The 22,979-nt window shown below is 40.6% G+C and overlaps 1 protein-coding gene across 9 annotated transcripts; it reads right to left on the bottom strand.

The window, feature by feature from the left end:
- Positions 1 to 667: 667 nt before the first annotated feature.
- Positions 668 to 22,909, bottom strand: SRSF12 (serine and arginine rich splicing factor 12). 9 transcript variants are annotated; one of them, XM_065543743.2, is made up of 6 exons: positions 22,722 to 22,909; positions 11,551 to 11,897; positions 10,757 to 10,822; positions 10,289 to 10,412; positions 9,981 to 10,122; positions 668 to 3,636 (listed from the first exon to the last, which is right to left on the bottom strand). In XM_065543743.2, exons 5-6 carry the CDS (start codon positions 10,109 to 10,111, stop codon positions 3,267 to 3,269), a joined length of 501 nt encoding a protein of 166 aa, XP_065399815.1. In that variant the 5' UTR covers positions 10,112 to 10,122; positions 10,289 to 10,412; positions 10,757 to 10,822; positions 11,551 to 11,897; positions 22,722 to 22,909; the 3' UTR covers positions 668 to 3,266. The 9 variants fall into 9 exon arrangements, with proteins under 9 accessions (XP_065399815.1, XP_065399817.1, XP_005552437.1 ...); XM_065543745.2 differs by having other exon boundaries at positions 10,289 to 10,400; XM_005552380.5 differs by lacking the exons at positions 10,757 to 10,822; positions 11,551 to 11,897 and adding an exon at positions 12,018 to 12,122 and having other exon boundaries at positions 10,289 to 10,392.
- Positions 22,910 to 22,979: the final 70 nt, after the last annotated feature.

Here is a 22,979-nt window from a genome sequence, read left to right as displayed (position 1 = left end):
GCTCTCTGCAACCTCCACCTCCCAGGTACAAGAGATTCTCGTGCCTCAGCCTCCTGAGTAGCATGCGCCACCATGCCCGGCTAATTTTTTTTGGTATTTTTTAGTAGAGACGTGCTTTCACCATGTTGATCTGCCCACCTCAGCCTCCCAAAGTGCTGAGATTGCAGGTGTGAGCCACCATGGTCAGCCAGAAATTTAATGTAGTTTAGAAGGATTACAAAAGTATTTCTACATACCTTTAAATTTTGACTAATTTTGCCTCTGGCAATGGGATCAAAATAAAAGCAGCAATTCTTATTTGTAATGCAACAGCATGTCTTAGAATAGTTAGATCTCAAGTAAACTTTACAAATAAAGTACTGGAATTAATTTACATTTAAAAATAAATTAGCCCAGTGGCATAAAATTAAATCCGAGGCTCCAAAAAAATTTTCAGCAAATTCCCCTTTTATCTGTTAACACCGAAAAATGTCAGCTGCTATACAGAAATTATTTGTTCATTATTCCTGGGAAAAAGCAAGTAAGCAGCTCTCATGGCAGTCTTTATTTTCTATAACCCTAACTTATCCTGTATGATCCTGAATAAATGGTAGGTAGTACCCCTGCACTAAACTTGGGAAGTACTTAAATAAGTATAGTCACTTTAAAAGAACTGATCACAGATGTCTAAAATTAAAACATTTATTCATAAACAAAGTATCTCTCGTAAATGGGCCAAGAAACAATTCTAAGACAAAAGTGAACCCTAGAATATAGATATTCCCAGAAGACAATTTTCCAAGATACCTAGCCAAACAATTTTCACTTAGTCACAAAAGTAATTTTCATTGAAGCCTACAGTCATTTCTTTTTCTAATTCTGTTCTCTCATTTCTTTCTAAGCATGATCTTAATAAAGCATATACCTGTCAAAGACTTCTCTTTGCAAAAGACACGGGAACGGCAGTCAGGAAGAGGACTTCGAAGCCCAGTCACTCTACTGATCCGAAGTTTATGGCTGTGTGTAACTTAGCCTCTCTGCATCTGTTTCCTTGTCTGCAGTGGTATTAGGTTGGTGCAAAAGTAACTGCAGGATATTTACCTTATGAGAGTGTTGATGGTTAAATACATGAGTGAATAACTTAAAACATATAGAACAGTGCCAAGCATGTACTAAATGCTCAAGAGTTTGAGCTGTTATCATTCCAGCTTTTTAATCAAACCAAATGGTATCCTCCTAAGCAGCCTAGGGATTACAATGACAAACCTAGTCAGAGGTAAATCAAAGGATTAAATATGTTCGGGAATATAGAAATCAATTTGTGAATACATAGTAAAGACACTGTAATCAATCCCTAGTTATTTTTCACAATAGTACCTAGTTATTATTTTTATAGATAAAGGGGTCTTGCTATGTTGCCCAGGCTGGTCTCAAACTCCTGGGCTCAAACAATTCTCCTGCCTTGGCCTCCCAAAGTGCTAGGATTACTGGTGTGAGCCACTGTGCCCAGCCCCTAGTTTTTAAAATGATTTCATTTAAGTGTATGATCCTAAACATTTTGAAAATACTAAAAATTACTTTCAATATTTGTCTTACTCATTCTTCAGATTATCCTTTAGATATTCAGTAGTGCCACATAATTTTATAACTAAATTTTATTATAGCTGAATACTTCAAAGAGTTGTGGTTTTGAAATAAATTTTGCTATGATTAGAGAAAATCTATTCAGAAAGTAAAATATACATTAATTTATGGCACTTGTCCAAATATTACCAGCATACAAATTATTGTGTAAAGTTGTTTCTTACATATGGGATCTAATAAGCAAAGAAAAATGGAATTTGTATTCAAAACAAATAGAAGCAACACTGGCTCCTATATACTAAAAATATAAGACAGATTTTTTTCTTAAATACTCTGGATACAAATACTAACTATATATGTTGAGAACTTTTAAGTTTTCATAAGTCGCAAAGTATACAAGTAGAGTTCTATAAATATATCCCCTATAATAATCATATGCAAAATCATTCTATCACAAATACTACCAAAATCCTTTGAAAAACATAAACTACAACACATTTTCAAAGAAATTATTAGTTATAACAACTACAAAAGCAATAAATATCAACAAAGTTATTTGGCTGTCAGAAATGAAGGGCAGTATAATGTAAAATTCAAATAATACGAAATTGTTTTTTGAAGATGTAGTCTTGAGTTTCTTCTTCTTTTTTTTAAGTTTTAGAGACAGGGTTTCACCATGTTGCCCAGGCTGGTCTCAAACTCCTGGCCTCAAGCAGTCCGCCCACCTCAACCTCCCAAAGTGCTGGGATTACAGGAGTGAACCACCACACTTGGCCAAGTTTCTTAATACAAGGTACTAAACACTCTTTCAAAAATAGTAAGACTTATTCTATAACATTTAAAGTTGAGCAAGAACTCTAAAAAGAAAAAATTAAGCAGCAGATGAAAAGTAGGTATGTGGAAATAATGGTATGAAATATGATTTTATACAAAATGTACCACTCTTCAAATGTGTAAGGCTTAAAATGAATATTTTTGGATTGTGAGTGTTGCTCAGCCTAATTTTTAAAGAATTAGTCTCAAACCATTCAAAATCCAGTATTTCTCAAAAGTTTTGATATTACTAATGTGGACATGGTACAGGATGCAATTTCATGTCAACTTACCTATACTGTTCTACCCAATAAAATTATAACCTTTGAGCTTAGGAGAGAATGTATCTTTTGAATGTTTGATCTCTATATAAATTCTACTTTTTGGAACGTCAGAATTTTGTAATATGAACTAATATCCACCAGGAATTGGTCCAAGTTTAAACAGAAGACACAAAAGAGACATAGGTGTCAAACAGCTTAAGTCTGCTCTATGCAATTATAGTCATAGTTACTTTTTACATGAAAGTGCTTTAAAGTCAAAAATATTTGTGTAAAAGGTATTATTAATAGTACTAATCAATTCTATCCAAGTAGAAGTTTAAAAATTAGTTCCAGTTTACTCATTTCCCTTGAAAAGTACCCTTCTGCCACAATGTAAATAAAAAATGGTCCATAAAATGGTGACATTAGACAAATCATAATTTGTAGCGCAGGCCCTTTAAATGGAGACCACATTTTTATTAATCCAAAGCTAGAGATTTTATTTCTTCCATATGCCCAAAGTAATATCAACTCGCATTTTCTGTATGCCTTAAAGAATTTTTATTTAACATAATGAGAGTTTAATAACTTATATTAAAGACTGCGTGGTGCTCTTTCTGTTGCTGTTCACCAACTGTTTTTATGACGGTAACTTCGAGATCTGGAATGTGACCGAAAATGAGAATGCTTTGCTGTTTGTACTTTAGTTTCAGAATTGGTATACCCTTTGGGAGATTTACACGGGGATCTTGCTATTGAGTCAGAATGTCTTCCATGTGATCTTGATTTTGTTCCTGAGCTAGTCTGCTTTTGAGGTGAACTTGACTGTGATTTTCCTATTGACTTGGACCTTTTTTGTAAGGACTTGGACCTTGACCGTCCTCTAGAGCCAAAATTCCTTCTTGGAGTTCTTGACTGCCTTGCTGAGGTAGACCGCCTTGGTAATGATTTGGAACGAGATTTAGACTGGCTATAAGAAAATCGCCTGTGTCGAGACCTGCAAACATCCATAATGTTAGAGGATATATTTCACACAAAATAAGAGATCAGGAAAGAACACTTTGAGGAACTTACATACTTTACATAACATTAGTTATATTTTTACTAGATAAGCTAAAAAATTTCTCATTTTATTATGCATGCTTTTGGTTCAAACATAAGTAACAAGTTTGTAATATTTGTTATACTAGAATACATAGCCAAAAATTTTTACTTTGCTAGACGTATATTATAGGGATCAGTTCTGAAGAATGCACTGCATATTTAGTCTGGGTTATACAGCTCTTAAGAGGTACAAAAATCTGAAGAAAAAAAGATTAAAAAATCAATTACTTACAGTTCGAATAATGCTTATAAAAATAAAAATCTAGATGCAGGACTTTTGGGTCCTGCCATGACAGAACAGCTTGTATTAGACTAATCTTCCCGTATAAAACAGCCATATATATATATACACATATATATATATATATTGAGACGGAGTTTCACTTTTGTTGCCCAGGCTAGAGTGCAATGGCACGATCGCAGCTCACCACAACCTCCGCCTCCCAGGTTTGAGCAATTCTCTCTCAGCCTCTGGAGTAGCTGGGATTACAGGCATGTGCCACCACGCCCAGCTAATTTTGTATTTTTAGTAGAGATGGGGGTCAGGCTGGTCTCAAACTCCTGACCTCAGGTGATCCCCCTGCCTCGGCCTCCTAAAGTGCTAGGATTACAGGTGTGAGCCACCACGCCTGGCCGAAAACAGCTATATTGAAAAGCTACACAACACTTATAAAACAGTGTTCAAAGGCACTGGAGGATAATCAATACAAGCAGGAAGAACCTGAGGGATTACAAGCCTTGGCTCTTATTACTAAGACAATTTTTCATTAGCCGGGCATGGTGGCGGGCACCTGTTGTCCCAGCTACTCGGGATGCTGAAGCAGGAGAATGGCAGAACCCAGGAGGCGGAGGTTGCAGTGAGCCGAGATCGCACCACTGCACTCCAGCCTGGGTGACAGAGCGAGACTCCGTCTCATAAATAAATAAATACATACATAAATAAATAAAACCATTTTTCAAATGACAGCATGCAGGAGTTGAGCCCAACCAGAAAATGGCTTTTTGACTAAGCTGAAGAGAGAAAAGTTAGAATTCAGGGCTACCAAAATGGGTGGGACATGAGAGGCAAAAACTCTAGAGATGAGTGAATTAGAGATCAAAAAGTATCTCTAAAATTTGCCTACAAATTCTCCTTAAATCACTGGCCATCTTCTAAGTTGTGTGTGTATGGGAAGAGATTCCAAGGGGCCAGCAAAAAACTGGAATTCAGAAATTCAAGAAATGAGCTGAAATTTTTTTCAGACACATGGTGCTGGGGAGAGAGATTAGAGTCCAAACTCCCAAAAGGTCAATGAGGAACATTAGGCAACAACCCAGAAGGGCTCCATTCTAGAGGCAAGGGCCATGCCCTAGGAATAAATACAAAGCCAAAACGAGCAGCTTTAACAACGCCCAAAACCAAGCCTTAAGATCAAAGTGATCCGCCAGTACTCTGCCTGCTAGAAAAAAACAACTGTCTTTGGAGAATGATAATGTCATGCAGAGCCTCTACAATTTTTTGTCCATGTCCAACATGCTATTTTAAAAAATTATGAGGCATGTAAAAAAAAACAGGCAAGAATAACTAAAAACTAAGGAAAATGAAAGGCAAAAGAATCATTCCCAAAGTGATTTGGATATTGGCATCATCAAACAGGAATTTAAAAAATTACTATGAATAATATGTTCAAGAAAATAAGAGGAAAAGACAAAACAGATAAAAAGATAGTTTCAGTGGAAAACTAGAATCTATAAAAAGAAATAAATAGACATTTAAAACTAAAAATATATGATATCTGAAATTAAAATGTCATTAGATGGTCTTAACAGCAATCCGGATTGGATATAGCAGAAGAAATAATGAACTAGGCTGGGTTCAGTGGCTCACGCCTGTAATCCCACTTTGGGAGGCCAAGGCAAGTGGATCACCTGAGGTCAGGAGTTCAAGAGCAGCCTGACTAACACGGTGAAACCCCATCTCTACTAAAAATACAAAAATTAGCTGGCCGTGGTGGCGCATGCCTGTAATCCCAGCTACTTGGGAGGCTGAGGCAGGAGAATCACTTGAACCTGGGAGGCAGAAGTTGCAGTGAGCCGAGATCGCACCATTGCACTCCAACCTGGGCAACAAGAGAAAACCTCCAAGTCAAAGAAAAGAAAAGAGAAGAGAAGAGAAGAGAAGAGAAGAGAAGAGAAGAGAAGAGAAGAGAAGAGAAGAGAAGAGAAGAGAAGAGAAGAGAGGAAAAGAAAAGAAAAAGTTAACTAAAATATCATTAGAAAAACATCCTACTGAAATACAATGCAACAAAAGGAATTTTAAGAAATCCATAGAAGAACACAACAGATGTATAGCATACAGTCACACAGGCAAGAGGAAAGACTGAGTAAGGTAGAAGCAATATTTGAAGAGATAATGGCATAGAATTTTACAAAACTAACAAAAAGCATTAACTCACAATTTCAAAAAGCTCAATAAACCCACGTAGACAAAGAAAACTACACTAGGCACATCACAGTGAAACTGATGAAAACCAAAGTCAAAGAAAAATCTGAAAACTGGCGGGGTACAGTGGCTCATGCCTGTAATCCCAGCACTTTGGGAGACTGAGGCGGGCGGATCACCTGAGGTCAGGAGTTCCAGACCAGTCTGGCCAACATGCAGAAGCTCCGCCTCTACTAAAAATATAAAAATTAGCTGGGTGTGGTAGTGGGAGGCTGAGGCAGGAGAATCGCTTGAATCTGGGAGGCGGAGGTTGCAGTGAGGCAAGATTGTGCCACTGCACTCCAGCCCCGGTGACAGACTGACACTGTCTCAAAAAAAAAAAAAAAAATCTGAAAACCTTGCCAGAGAATGAAAGACAAATTACCTTCAAAGGAGCAATCATAAGACTGACAACTGACAATGGGTATCAGAAAAACAATGGAATGACATTTTTAAAGAGAAAAATAAAATCACTGCCAATATAGAATTTGATCCTCAACAAAAATATTTCTCACAAACGAGTATTAAAGATGTTTTCAGACAAAAGCTGAGAGAATTCACTATCAGCAGATGCATACTACAAGAAATACTAAATATCACTGCCCTGGTACTTCCTGGTGAGCTGAAAGAGGAAAAAAAGAAATACTAAATATTTTTTAGACTGAAGAAAAATGATACTAGATAGTAACATTGAACTAGATGAAGAAATTTAAAAAGCTTTCTTTGGAAAATGATAACACCATGCAGAGCCTCTTTAATTTTTTGTTTTGTTTGTTTCTGAGACAGAGCCTTGCTCTGTCACTCAAGCTGGAGTGCAGTGGGGCAAGCATGGCTCACTGCAACCTCTGTCTCCCGGGTTCAAGCGATTCTCCTGCCTCAACCTCCCAAGTAGCTGGGATTACAGGCACATGCCACCATACCTGGCCAATTTTTGTACTTTTCGCCGAGACGGGGTTTCGCCATGTTGGCCAGGCTTGTCTGACCTCAAGTGATCCACCTGCCTCAGCCTCCCAAAGTGCTGCGATGACAGGCATGAGCCACTGCACCTGGCCTCTCTTGAATTTTTTATTATATATTTATACTGAAAATATACTGATGTAGAATATATTCTGGAATAAATTCACAGTCTTTTAGAAATTAAATTTCATTCATTTTGTAGACAGCTGTAGGAAGCAAAATGAAGAAAATGTCCTTGAAAAAAAATCCTAACATAGTAAAAGAAGGATGCTATAATATATTTGGACTAAAGAAAAGGGAGTTGAGGAGCAATTTTAACATTGTTAGGAACATTTAGAGTTCTAACATACACATTCCTTGATATAAAGTTAACAAAGATTTATGGAATACCTTTTTTTTACATTCATTCATTCATTCATTCATTCATTCATTCATTCATTTATTGTGAGACACAGTCTTCCTCTCTTGCCCAGGTTGGAGTGTGGTGATGCAATCATGGCTCACTGCAGCCTTGACCTACTGGGCTCAAGGAGTCCTCACACCTCAGTCCACCCTCTCTCTCCCTCCCTCCCAGTAGCTGGAACAGGTGTGTGCCACCACACCCAGCTAATTTTTTTTAGTTTGTTTTGTAGACATGGGGGTCTCATTATGTTGCCCAGGCTGGTCTCTTGAATTCCTGGACTGATCTTACCCTGGCCTCCCAGAGTCCTGGGATCACAGGTGTGAGCCACTGCACCTGGCCATAATACAATTTTTAAAGAGAGAAAAACTGGGGTCAGGGAGGTTAAGCAATGGTCTTATAACAAGTACAAAGCAGAATAGCATTGTCCTGAAAGATGTGGTCCTTCTATCCCTGATACTCCATAATGACTTGAGACAGTCAAGTATTATACTTTACTTCTACTAGAAGGCAGAAAATGATGTGAATATTCACCTTATTTAAATCGAGCAAGAGAAAAAAACTGGTTCACTAAGGCTGTAATGCATTTAGAAAAATCAATTTAAATTATTTATTTTTTATTTTTTTTTTGAGACAGAGTCTTGCTTTGTCACCCAGGCTGGAGAGCAGTGGAGCAATCTCAGCTCACTGAAACCTCCGCCTCCCAGGTTCAAGCGATTCTCCTGCCTCACCCTCCCAAGTAGCTGGGATTACAGGCGTGTGCCACCACACCTAGCTAAGTTTTGTATTTTTAGTATACACAGGGTTTTGCCATGTTGGCCAGACTAGTCTCGAACTCCTGACCTCAGGTGATCTGCCTGCCATGGCCTCCCAAAGTGCTGGGATTACAGGCATGAGCCACTGTGCCGACGCTGAATTTTTAGTAGAGAGAGGATTTCAACATATTGCTCAGGATGGTCTTGAACTCCTGACCTCAAGTAATCCACCTGTCTTGGCCTCCCAAAGTGCTGGGATTCAGGCATGAGCCACCATGCCTGGTTCATATAATTAATTTCTGTTGTGATAAACTGGCTAGCAAAATAAATAACTTGAAAATACCTTTTCCCCTCCCCCCAAATTACTATTTAATATGTCTTCTTCAAAATATCTTTTCCCCTCCCCCAAAATTACTATTTAATATGTCTTCTTCAATACTTGGAATTTATTCTTGATAACTTATCTTTTATAAGTACATTGATTTACATTAACTTTAGTCAACCACCTTTCACAAGCGATTTTATTATATTTCTTTTTTTTTTTTTTTTTGTAGAGATGGGGTCTCACCATGTTGGCCAGGCTAGTCTCAAACTCCTGGCCTCAAGTGATGCTCTCACCTCAGCCTCCCAAAGTGCTGAGAATACTGCACCTGTACGTTTTATTCTATGTCTTCTACATTTAAACATTTTTAAAGTTAAAGATAACAAACTGTTGGGCACATTTAGGAAAATTTTATTTATCTAAAACTTATCACCTTGTTTTTTTTTTTTGAGACAGAGTCTCGCTCTGTTGCTCAGGCTGGAGTGCAGTGGTGTGATCTCGACTCACTGCAACCTCCGCCTCCCAGGTTCAAAAGATTCTCCTGCCTCAGCCTCCTGAGTAGCTGGGGTTATAGGCGTGTGGCTACCACACCCAGCTAATTTTTGTATTTTTAGTAGAGACAGGGTTTCATCATGTTGTTCGGTTTGGTCTTGAACTCCTGACTTCATGATCTGCCTGCCTCACCCTCCCAAAGTGCTGGGATCACAAGTGTGAGCCACCGCACCCGGCTGAGTATGTACTTTTTTTTACTTTTTGTTTTCTGCTCACTATATATTATCTTCTCATGTAAAAAGATAAAGTTAAGTCTGTAACTTTAACATAAGAATTAATCCCATAAACCCAAGTTAAATAACAATATATGATAAATAGAGAAGAGTGTTATCTTTTAACAAAAATTGATTATGTTCATACATTAAGCAAAATGACTCAGCTGGACTGTTTATAAAAACTTTAAAATATTTTCCAGGCTGGGAACAGCGGCTCATACCTGTAATCCTAGCATTTTGGGAGGCTGAGGTGGAAGGATTACTTGAGCCAAGGAATTTAAGACCAGCCTGGGCAACATAGCGAGACCTGCGATCTCTACAAAAAATAAAAAAATTAGCCCAGTGTGGTGGTGCACACCTGCACCACAGCAGGTAGTACCTGCTACTTGGGGTGCTGGAACATAAAGAAAATTGCTTGAGTCTGGGAGGTCAAGGCTATAGTGGGCCATGATCGCGCACCACTGCACTCCGGCCTGGGAAACAGTAAGACCCTATCAAAAAACATATATATTTATATATATTTCCTAGAAAAAGTAGAAAATGAAGTTTTTGGTCCTCTTGTATTTTGTACTCACTCTTTAAGGCTGTCTGACCGCCTCCTATTTCTTCCCCATGAAGAACTTCTACTTCGAGTTCTTCTTTGGCTGGGGCTTCTTGATCTCCTGTGATCACTTGGAGAACAAGGATGACGTTCTTTTGATTTCATTTGGCCTGGTGCTGGAACATAAAGAACAAGACTTAAGACATAATTTGTTACCTAAACACCACAGTAACAAACACTCAACTAGTAATCATTTACTGAAAGAATTTTAAATTAGAAAATGAGTCATCACTGAAACTCATTCTGCTGAATAAATAAAATCTGGCATTCAGTCACACTTACTTTTGCGATCACCTTGTGCAAACTGTATTTCAATTTGACGGCCACATACCCACTTTCTATTGAGGTTATAAAGAGCGTCTTCAGCATCTCGAACATCTTCAAATATGACTAGCTGTTAAGGACACTTTGAACATGAGATATCAAGTAAACATATTTTAAAAGTATTATTTACATATGAAATGAAATTAATATGAAAATCAAGTTCAAGTTATTAAGCTCACATCTTCAATATAATATGAATAATCAGAAAAAAAAAACTTTCACTTTTTCTCATGAAAACAAATGACCCATTATGATTTAGAGGAGTGAGTCTAAAAATAAAAAGAACAAAACAAACATGTAACTGTACTTTTAGTGTCTACAATAGTGTGGCTGCAGTATGCATGTATAATTTGAAAACAAGAAAACCAAAAAAAAAAAGTCCAAATTTGGCTAGCATTATAAAATTACAAACTGTTTAGGACTCACTCCCTTCTTTCAGATAAAGGATCCATCAGGTTTTTCACTGAATATCAGCATGAAGAAGCCTTTATTCTGAAATTAAAATTACTCTTTCATTAAAAGGCTTTTAAATTCGACATTTAAGAGACATTACTTATAAACAAAATTGCACATATACAAGTGAGTTAAAACAAAAAACTGATTTAGTCCTTTCAAAATGGTATCTACTCTTGAACCTACCACTTCAAACATTTATTTTGTTTTTGTTTTTTGAGATGGAGTTTCCCTCATCACCCAGGCTGGAGTGCAATGGTGTGATCTCAGCTCACTGCAACCTCTGCCTCTCAGGTTCAAGAGATTCTCCTGCCTCAGCCTCCCAAGTAGCTGGGATTGCAGGTGCCCACCACCACACCCTGCTAATTTTTGTATTTTTAATAGAGACGGGGTTTCACCATGTTGGTCAGGCTGGTCTCAAACTCCTGACCTGAGGGGATCCACCCACCTCAGCCTCCCCAAATGTTGGGATTACAGGTGTGAGCCACCGCACCCGGCCAAACATTTATGTTTTTACTACTTGGGATATAAATATAAAAGAAACATAAGAACAATCTGTAAATATCTGGAATTACATATACTGGTTTGTAATATCCCACTGAACTTCCTTATGTATATGAATTATATAATATTAAATCTAGCTATAATGGAAATTAGCTATATAAAAATAAATCACTTTTTTTAGGAGGTTGTTCACTGGTTTAATTAAAAAAATAACAAACAGAAAAAGCTCAAGATACGCAATATAAAACGAGACTGGCAATTACCTCAATGTCACTTGATCTTGAACCTTGACCTTTACTCTTTAAGGCTTGCAAGATGGACTTTACAAGAGACGCAGAACCAACAAAATCAGACTTGGCTTTGACTCTGGAACTCTGAGTAAATGTAGGAAAGCCGAAGTCTCAACCTGGTGTTGGCTTTGTCTTTTGCTTGATAAAGACTTCCCCTCTTCCAGGTCTTTATATCTGTGTCCACCCTCCCTCTTTACTCCTTGATGCTTGAACTTTAGGTGCCTTTTGTCTCGCCTGCTGGGTTTATGCTTGGATTCTAGCTAACAAGTTGGTTCAAACTGGGGGGTGCTTGCCAGCTACTGTGGACTGCTTTAGATCTTCTGAGATAAAGAAATAAACACATTTAATTAGGCAATATTAATCTCGTAACATATGCTACTGAATACATATACGTATAAGCACGCATATACAGTATTTCACATGCACACAATAAAGGATATTGAACATAAGCAAATCCTCTTGGGCGGCGAGTGTAGAAGTCAAGTGGAATGTAAACGTCTACTATAGGGCCATATCGACCAAACTCACGGCGCAAGTCCTCAGGCCTGAAGTGTTTTAGAAATAAGGCAAAGAAATATGAATAGCTGGATTAAAATATTTTGCCTACAGAAATCCTCTTGAAACCTTCAAAAGAAAGAACATCATCTAGACCAGCATTATCTAAAATTGTTTTTTGTAAGAATCATGCAGGTTTTGAAAGAAAGGGAAAAAAAGGAAAAAAAAATTCTCAGGCCAGGCGAAGTGGCTCACACCTGTAATCCCAGCACTTTGGGGGACCAAGGTATGTGGATCACTTGAACCCAGGAGTTCAAGACCAGCCTGGGCAACATGGTGAAATCCTATCTCTACAAAAAAATACAAAAATCAGCCAGGTGTGGTAGCATGTGCCTGTAGTCCCAGCTACTCGGGAGGCTGAGGTGGGAGAATCACCTGAGCGTGAGGAGGTTGAAGCTGCAGTGAGCCAAGATCACACCACTGCACTCCATCCATCCTGGGTGGCAGTGAGACCCTGTCTTTAAAAAAAAAAAAAAAAAGAAAACACCAAAAAACCTCCCCAGATTCTCACACCTCTCTTAGAGGTTCTGATTCAGGAAGTCTGGATTAGAGGCTGGAAATCTGTATCTTTACAAGCACTCTAGGTGGTTGTTACACTTAATTTCCAGAAACACTGACCCAGGATATCCACCTCTGAAAGTTATTATAAGATCTAATAAGTAATTGTTGCACTAATAACACATTCATTTTGCCTCACTTTAATTTCATGTTTATGTTAATCTTGTTTTCAGATAGCAAGCATTAGATTCTAAAGAAGTCCTAAAATTATTTATCAGGGTTTAAAGAAAAATGGATGTTTTAATATTAAACATAAAACAAAGTAACTACTGTATTCCCAAATTTGATAGGTATTTCGAGCCTGCTATATGCCTTCTAGTGTGATTAGGAACTTCAGAAGGGATACCAAAAAAAATTAAATAGCATGATATTCATCTTCATGGAGCTACAATTTAACTGAAGAGACAAAATATTTAGCAATAATAGCTAACAGTTACAGTGCATTTATATATTAGCCACTGTTCACCTTACAACCACTTAATTCTTACAACTTCCCTGTGGTTATTTACAGATGATATAGACAAATTACGGGTGATACAGACAGATTTCAGGTTATTTACAGGTGATACAGGCAGATTACAGGTGACACAGACAGATTAACCCTTTTAAGGTCACTGAGCCAGCAAGTGACAGAGCTAGAAATCAAATTTTCAGTCTCACACTGGTGCATCTTAACCACTACACCCTACTGCTTCATGGTGCTATCATAGGGATTCAGCATCAAGCTATGATCATACAATGTGGCTCGGGAGAAATAAAGATTCAAAGATGACTAAGAAGCTTTGAACTTGGACAAACGGAAAAAAGATGGTGTCAGTGACAAAAACTAGAAGAGAGCTAGATCAAAGAGGAAGAAAAGAGGCAAAAGCAACTTTCAGGTTTAGAAATGCAAAATTTGAGGTGATGGTAGAACATCGATAAGAGTTCTATAAGCAACAGAAAATTGTGATTATATGCATTATATTAATTAGTGTGTATTAATATAATTATTAGAAGCCAGTGATTAAGGCTAGAGATGGGGATTTAGAAATTATTACATGTAAGACTCAACAAAAATTGACTAAGCATCCGCTATATGCCAGTAGCTCAGTCAATATTATGACATACTTTTATTTCATTTAATACTAATAGAACATGTTTGTTTTTACTATTAGTTTTTGAGGACAGTGACAACGTCTTTTTCTTTCACTTATTCAGAATTCAGCAAATACTTATTGAGCATCTACTATGTGCCAGGCTCTAGGAATATGAGAAACAAGAAAAACACAATTCCTGCTCCCACTGACCATGGAGTGGTATAAAGGGTCTCGACCTCTCCTGAGTCCTGTAATCATCTGTGAAGGGATGTTACAGACATAGGCACTCCAACCTGATGCATTAACTCTGGACCTAATTAGTATTTTCCTTAGTGAGGCCCAGTTATGTTTTATTTTTTCAGGATTTCATAGGCAATTCTGAGACTGAAGGTTGAGAATCACTGCTAAAGTAGGTGTCTTCACCAGCGTATCTCTGTACCTAATGTAGCTGCTGGGCACACGGTAGGTACTCAATACACATTTGCCTATCAATGAATAAAGAATACATTACTGTTACCATTTAAGAGTTAAGGAGACTGAAGGTGAGAGAAGTTACCTTGCCCAGCGATCTACACAGCCAGTAGCAGAGCTAGGATTCAAATGAAGGTCTTCTAAGACAACAAATCCCATCAACCAAATGTAGTGGCTAAGAGGAAACGGACCACAGATAATATAAAGGAGGAGGCTGGAGCACTGTGTGCCAAAGAGGTCTGGAGTCCTGGAAGCCAAGGGTGATGGGAGTTGGATGGAACAGGTCTTTTCAAAAGAGCCAATTCCCATTCACTGTCTCCACTCCCTCACCTGTTAGCTGTTGTTTTGTTTTCATTTATTTTTGTACTTTTGGTATGATCTACTTCAACATTCAAAAAAGTACAGAGAATAATAAACACCGATGTATCTACCAACAAGATTTATTTTCTGGCCGGGCCAGCTGCCTCACGCCTGTAATCCCAGCACTTTAGGAGGCCGAGGCGGGCGGGTCAGGAGACCGAGAACATCCTGGCTAACACGGTGAAACACCGTCTCTACTAAGAATACAAAAAATTAGCCGGGCGTGGTGGTGGGCACCTGTAGTCCCAGCTACTCGGGAGGCTGAGGCAGGAGAAAGGCGTGAACCCGGGAGGCGGAGCTTGCAGTGAGCTGAGATCGCGTCACTGCACTCCAGCCTGGGTGACAGAGCAAGACTCTGTCTCAAAAAAAAAAAAATTATTTTCTCAGTATTTGACATACTTGCCATGATTTTCAGTATTTTTTAAAGAAATATTACATCCTTCTGTTACCAATGGAGGGTCTTGACTATGAGTCCTCCAGGTTCTTGGCATTTTTAATGAAGAATTGGACAAAATGCACAAAGCAATGAAAAAATGAAGCAATGAAAGCCAGATATACTGAAATGAAAAGATACTCCACAGAGTGGGAGCAGGCTCAAGCAAGCGGCTCAAGCAAGCGGCTCAAGTGCATCAGTTATAGAACTTTCTAGGGTTTAAATACCCTCTAAGGTTTTCCATTGGTTACTTGGTTACACCCTATGTAAATGAAGACTTGGCCCACCACCAGTCTGGTGGAGGGAGGCGACCAATCAGAGGCTGAAGCAAAGCTACAAAGTTACACATGAAGACTTGGCCTGGGACCAGTCTGATTGGTTGCAGGAGGGGACCAGTCAGAGGTACTTTCCATTTTTTATCTGTAATACAATGCAAAGGGAGTAGCCTCTGATCCTTTTGTTACTTGGGTGTAGAGAGGTGGAGTTCTCCTTTTGATTCCGTTCTAGGAAGTCAGTGTGAATCAGCCTTAGGTTTCCTGCCTCCAGACCCTATTCTCCTGTTTCAGTATCACTAGCAGAGAAATTGGTAGGCTGGAGGGTATGCCTATCTCAGCTTCACTACATGTTCTTCAGAGTGGCCCAACCAACTTACATTTCCAAAAACATGTGTTAGAATTCCCACTGTTGCCCAGGCATGGCGGCTGACACCTGCAATACCAGCAGTTTGGGAGGCCAAGGTGGGAGAACTGCTTGAGCACAGGCGTTCAAGATCAGCCTGAGCAACATAGTGAGACCCCATCTCTACAAAAAAATTTTAAAAAATTAGCTGGGCGTGGTGGCTATAATCCCAGCTACTCAGGAGGCTGAGGAAGAAGGATGACTTGAGCTCAGGAGTTTGAGACTGCAGTGAGCTATGATCATGCCACTGCACTCCAGTCTGGGAGACAGGGTGAGACCTGTTTTGTCTTTTTTTTTTTTTTGGAGATGGAGTCTTGCTTTGTCACCCAGGCTGGAGTGCTGTGGCGCAATCTCGGCTCACTGCAGCCTCAACCTCCCAAGTAGCTGGGATTACAGGCATGTGCCACCACACCCAGTTCATTCTATTATTAGTAGAGATGGGATTTTGTTATGTTGGCTTTTAAAATTCCTCTTGAAAATATGTTGTAGTTTTTGGTGCACAGCGTTCTGCATGTTTTTTGTTAACTGTTTTCCTAAGTATGCCTTTTGATGCTATGGTAAATGCAATTTTTAAATTGTCATTGTTTTCAATTGTTTGCTGTTAATATACAGAAATAAAGGTTTTGTAAATTTACCTTATATCCTCATAACTTACTAAACTTACTAGTTCTAGCAGTTTTTTTGTTCATTCCCTAGTATTTTCTATGTAAACAAATATGTCACCTAAGAATGGTTACTTATATCTTTCCAATTTTTGTATTTTATATCTTTTTCTTGCCTTGTTGCACTGGTTAGGACCTGCAATAAAATGTTGGAGGTTGTAAGAGTGGCATTCTTTTCTTGTTCCTGATTCTACAAGGAAAGCATTGTCTTTCATCATTAAGTATGATGTTAGCCATGTTTTCTATAGATGACATTCATTATGTTAAGAAGTTCTCTTCTATTCCTAGTTTGCTCACACTTTCTGTTTTTTTTGTTTTTGTTTTTGGAGACAGGGTCTCAGATCTCACTCTGTCACCTAGACTGGAGTTCCATTAATACACTATATTTGACATTAAAAAATTATTCCTTTATACACTACAAAAGCAAAGATATTATTTTTCCTAAGCCACATCTTGTTTCACCAGTGAAAAGAAACACAACACACATTTTAAAACTTATGTATTTTGATACTGAGTCTCACTCTGTTGCCCAGGCTGGAGTGCAAGGGCGTGATCTTGGCTCATTGCAACCTCCTCTTCCCCGGTTCAAGAGATTCTCGTGACTCAGCCTGCCTGGGATCCTCAGGTGAACCGCCCACCTCGGCCTCCTAAAAGTCCTGGAATTACAGGCATGAGCCACCTCTCCCAGCCTAAAACTTATTTTTAAAATTTCTTCAGTTCTTGTGTTCAATTTCATTTCTGTCAAATTTTACACTAATTCACAAAGCCTTTTAGTGTCTTCTGCTTTTAATTTTCTAAAAATTGATTTTGTTTTAAAACATTCCTAGTAAATAAAATTTGAAAAATATTTGAAAAAAGAGGAAAATTAAGTCCTACTGTCCAAATGAATTTCTTTCTAGTCTCATTTTCTTTTTGTCTTTCTTTTTTTTTAGAGACAGGGTCTTACTCTGTTGCCCAGGCTGCAGTGCAGTGGTGCAATCATAGCTTGCTCCAACCTTGAACTCCAGTACCTAGGACTACAGGCACACATCACCATGCCCGGCTAACTTTTTTTTTGTAGAGATGAGGTCTTGCTATGTTGCCCAGGCTGGCCTTGAACTCCTGTCCTGAAGGGATCCTCCTGCCTTGGCCTCCCAAAGCACTGGGATTACAAGCATAAGCCACTGAGCCTAGCCCTAGTCTCATTTTCCATATATAGTTTTTCCTTTTTTCATTTTTTAATATAGTTATGCACCACATAACAATGTTTCAGTCAATGATGAACCATATATATCATAGTGGCCCCATAATCTTATAACAAAGCTGTCCTAGACAGGTGTACCTTTTAAAAAATCTCGTACACCATATTTTTAGTGTCTTTTCTATGTTTAGATACATGTAGGTAAATGTCTTACAATTGCCTACAGTATTCAGTATTGTAACATGCTATACAGTTATGTAGCCTAGAAGCAACAGGCCTTACCACATAGCCTAGGTGTGTAGCTGGCTTTACTATGTAGTAGGTTTGGGTTTGTACAACAACAGTATCACCAAATGGATTTGTCAAAACCTGTCTCTGTCCTTAACTGATGCATGACTGTAATTGAAATCATGCTGTGTATATAATTTTACATATGTTTTATTTAACATTTTATCCCAGTGATTTTTTTTTTTTTTTGAGACACAATTTCACTTTGTCACCCAGGCTGGAGTGCACTGGCCAGTATTGGCTCACTGCAACCTCTGCCTCCCAGGTTCAAGCGATTCTTCTGCCTCAGCCTCCCTAGTAGCCGGGACTACAGGCAACTGCCACCACCCAGCTAATTTTTGTATTTTTAGTAGACACAGGGTTTCACCATATTGGCCAGGCTGGTCTCGAACTCCTGACCTCGTGATCTGCCCACCTTGGCCTCCCAAAGTGCTGGGATTACAGGTGTAAGCCACCACGCCTGGCCCAATTTTTTCTATTATTAGTAGAGATGGCGTTTCACTATGTTAGCCAGGCTCGTCTCGAACTCCTGACCTCAAGTGATCCACGCGCCTCGGCCTCCCAAAGTGCTGGGATTATAGATGTGAGCCACTGTGCCAGGCCCCAAAGATTCTGTTTATAAGCATACTAAATGTTAAAGGCTATTTATTTAATTATTTTTGAGACAGAGTCTCACTCTCACCCCTGGAGTGCAGTAGTGCAATCTTGACTCACTGCAGCCTTGACCACCTGGGCTCAGGCGATCCTCCTATGTCAGCCTCTCAAGTAGTTTGACAACATGTGCGCACTACCACACCTGGCTAATTTTTTAATTTTTTGGTGAGACAGGGTTTTGCCATGTTTCCCTGGCTGGTTTCAAACTCCTGAGCTTAAGTGATCCACCCGCCTCAGCCTCCAAAAGTGCTGGGATTACAGGCATGAGCCACTGTGCCCTACCTTTAAAGCTAATTTAAAACGTGTTTACATGTCACATTGCTAACTTATACTGTATACCACTTTGTACTAAAAAGTTAATGATTACATGTGATGATTCTAACTTCATATCATCACTCACCTGCTATTCGATCTTAGGCAAAATACTTAACCTAAACGTTGGTTTTTCATCTGTAAAATGGGGTTAATAAAGAACATATGGCCAGGCACAGTGGTTCACGCCTGTAATCCCAGCGCTATGGGAGGCCGAGGTGGGCAGATTATCTGACGTCAAGAGTTCGAGACAAGCCTGGCCAACATGATGAAATCCCGTCTCTACTAAAAATACAAAAATTAGCCAGGCATGGTGACACACGTCTATAATCCTGGCTACTCGGGAGGCTAAGGCAGGAGAATTGCTTGAGCCCAGGAGGTGGAGGTTGCAGTGAGCCGAGACTGTGCCACTGCACTCCAGCCTGGCTGACAGAGCAAAACTCTGTCTCAAAACAAAACAAAACAAAACAAAAAAAACACCGTACATTATAGGGTTACTGCGAAAATTTAATATATGTAAGGTTTTTAGTATGGCACCTAGTACACAGTGAGTATTCAACAAATGTTAGAGATTATTTCATTCATGCAATATAATCTTGTAGATTTTGATTGTATGCCAGTGGTAGAGCTAAAAAAAAAAAAAAAAGTGAAAAAATGGAAAAGGAAATCTGTAAATCTCAACTATCAGTCTCAATCACTCATTGGTGAATGAAGTACATAGATCAGAGATCAGGTGTCACCTGCAGATGTGTTTTATTTGGCCTACACGACGTTTAAACATTTAAAACAATGTGTATAAACATGAAATTGCCAATATTTTACTGCTTTTATTTTTTATTTTTAGTTTTTGAGACAGAGTCTTACCCAGGCTGGAGTGCAATGGTACGATCTCGGCTCACTGCAACCTCCACCTCCCAGGTTCAAGCGATTCTCCTGCCTCAGCCTCCAGTAGCTGGGATTGTAGGTGTGCACCACCACGCTCAGCGAATTTTTTGTATCTTTAGTAGAGCCTCAGTCTCCCGAGTAGCTGGGATTGCAGGTGTGCACCACCACGCTCAGCGAATTTTTTGTATCTTTAGTAGAGACGGGGTTTTACCATGTTGGCCAGACTGGTCTTGAACCCCTAACCTCGTGATCCACCCACCTCAACCTCCCAAAGTGCTGGGATTACAGTGTGAGCCACCGTGCCCGGCCACAGCTTTTATTTTTTTAAACTTTCTAAAGGTCTCTCTGCCCCAGGCTGGAGTGCAGTGGTGTGATCATAGTTCACTGTAACCTTGACCTCCCAGGCTCAAGTGATCCTCTAACCTCAGCTTTCCCAGTAATTGGGATTACAGGTGTCATACACCAGGCTATATTTTACAGCTTTATTTATTTTTTGAGACAGAGTCTCACTCTGTTGCTCTGGCTGGAGTGCAGTGGCCTGATCTTGGCTCACTGCCAACCTCCACCTCTGGCGTTCAAGCAATTCTCGTGCCTCAGTCTCCTGAGTAGCTGGGATTACAGATGCCAGCCACCATGCCTGGCTAATTTTTGTATTTTAGTAGAGACGAGGTTTCACCAGGTAGGCCAGGCTGGTCTCGAACCCCTGGCTTCAAGTGATTTGCCCACCTCAGTCTCCTAAAGTGCTGGGATTACAGGTGTGAGCCATCGCGCCCAGCCTTATATTTTACAGCTTTCAAATCTACAAATGGGATTTTCTTTCTTTCTTTTTTTTTTTTGAGACGGAGTCCTCACTCTGTCTCCCAGGCTGGAGTGCAGCAGCACAATCTCGGCTCACTGCAAGCTCCACCTCCCCGGTTCACACTTCTCCTGCCTCAGCCTTCCAAGCAGCTGGTAATACAGGCGCCCGCCACCACGCCTGGCTAATGTTTTGTATTTTTAGTACAGACAGGGTTTCACCGTGCTAACCAGGATGGTTTCCGTCTCCTGACCTCATGATCCCCCCGCCTCAGCCTCCCAAAGTGCTGGGATTACAGGCGTGAGCCACCGCACGCGGCCACGAATGGGATTTTCATATGATTCAACTTAATGCTAACATCTAAAGACTGAGTTTACACATACAAAATCCAGATTTCTGATTTCTCTTTAAAACTAGGAAGATACGTTAACAGTAAGTCCAGATGTCTACATGGCAGCTGTCAGCTGGAGCCCAGAGGCAGATGCTGCTCCTTTTAGATGGCATATTTCCTTTTCTATTTGCTATTCTATTTCTATTTGATAGTCCACACCATCCTACTGTGCCTTATAACCTGGCAGCCTCACTTGTTTATATTACCCTGGCTGGCCCCTGTGAACCATTAGAATTGGAAACCTTTGATTTTTCTACAGACACCCTGAAAAGGCTTGATGCTTATTCCGTTTTCAAGTTGTCTGTTCAACTGCGAAGTTTTTAAATTCTGCCCAAATCATGAATTTTGTTCGTGTTTTCTATGTAATATATTGATAAACAGGCTGAGAGAAGAAATGTAAACAAGGCACCTTTGAGATGTTAACTAAGATATATTAATCACAGCATATAGTTGTGATACGTGTACTTGGGGTGATCAAATAAAAAATACTTGGCCGGGCACGGTGGCTCACGCCTGTAATCTCAGCGCTTTGGGAGGCCGAGCTGTGCGGATCACTTGAGGTCAGGAGTTGGAGACCAGACTGGCCAACATGACGGAACCTCGTCACTACTAAAAATACAAAAATTAGCCGTGTGTGGTGGCATATGCCTGTAATCCCATCTACTTGGGAGGCTGAGGCAGGAGAATCGCTTGAACCCAGGAGGCAGAGGTTGCAGCGAACCAAGATCGGGCCATTGCACTCCAGCCTGGGGGACAAGAGCGAGACTTCGTCTAAAATAAAATAAAATAAAATAAAATAAAATAAATAACTAAAAAATAAAAAATACGTAACATTTATTTACTTCTCAAAGGTAAATTATAATACTTATCGCAGATGAGTATGGAGTCAAGAGCTCCATATATCTGTACCTGTCTAGTCAGTCCCAGGTAAATCACTACAACGCTTAGCTTCCGCTCTCCCTTATATACAATAAAACAGTACTGCATAGGTATAAAGGTTGGGGGAAGTAAATGAAGTAAGCCCAGTGAAATGAAAATGTCTATTAACACAGTTCCCTCTCCCCTGCCCCCAATTTCTCCAGCTCCATTAAGGAAGGAAGTGCTATATGAAGAAGTCATTCCTTAATATGTGTTCAGACACTCTGTAGACAGAATTCTCAAAAGAGGGGTAGGGCATCAGGATCAACCAGGTGAGTCTACCCTCAAGCCATTAAAAAGGGTGTTAATACTAGACTCAGAACTTTAAAAGAAAAACGCACCGATCTCATTCATTGAAGTTATTTTTTGTGTGCAGAATAAAATTGTGTGAATAAAATGCAAGCAGCACCGTAAGTAGACCACAACCGGGGGAAAGAAACTGTAAGGCCCGAGTACGCATTATGGTACAGTACGTTCTCACCAGCTCCAATTCCTCTTCATCTAGGAGGGTTGGAAGCGCGGTTTTATCAGGGCACGGCGACAAAGGGGCTGAAACGCGGGCACTCGCTGGAGCGCAAACCCTCCCGACTCGAGGCGGGGAGAGATCTGGGCTCCGGAGAGGAGCGCCCCGTGCCCCACGGCCCGCCGGCTGCGGCGCTGAGGCGCGGAAAGCGGCGCGGGCCCGGCAAGCGATGTGCGCGGCGCCGGGGCTGAAAGCTGGCCGAGAGGGCGGAGGCGCGAGTCCCGCCCAGGCCGCGGAATAGTCCGCGGGCTCACACCTCCCCCGGGGAGGCGCCTCCGCCGGCAGCGCAGCCTAGGCCCGCGGGGAGGCTCCGCGCAGCCCCGCCGGGCCTCGGCCGGGCTCCGCGGCGCGGCCGTTACCTCGCCCCTCCTCCGAGCCCCCAACCTGCAGCCGCGGCCGTTCACCTGGTGGCATCCGCGACGTTCCTGATGAACAGGGAGGTGTTGGGGGGCCTCGTGTAGCGAGACATGACCGCTTCCTCTGTTCCCTCCGGGTGTGCCAGCGGCCGCTAGTCTCGCTCAGTCTCCCGCTACCGCCGCTGCCGCCACAGGAGCTCCGCCGGCCCCCGGCGCGACCCCCACCCCTCGGCCTCAGCCCCGCCAGCGCGCAGCCGCAGAGGCCGGCGCAGGGGGGGCGCAGCGCGGCGCCAGCCTGGACGCACG

The sequence above is a fragment of the Macaca fascicularis genome, chromosome 4, assembly GCF_037993035.2.
Source record: "Macaca fascicularis isolate 582-1 chromosome 4, T2T-MFA8v1.1".
NCBI classification, from domain to species: domain Eukaryota; kingdom Metazoa; phylum Chordata; class Mammalia; order Primates; family Cercopithecidae; genus Macaca; species Macaca fascicularis.
The sequence above is the reverse complement of the archived record's forward strand: the minus strand, read 5'-3'. Positions and strand labels throughout refer to the sequence as shown.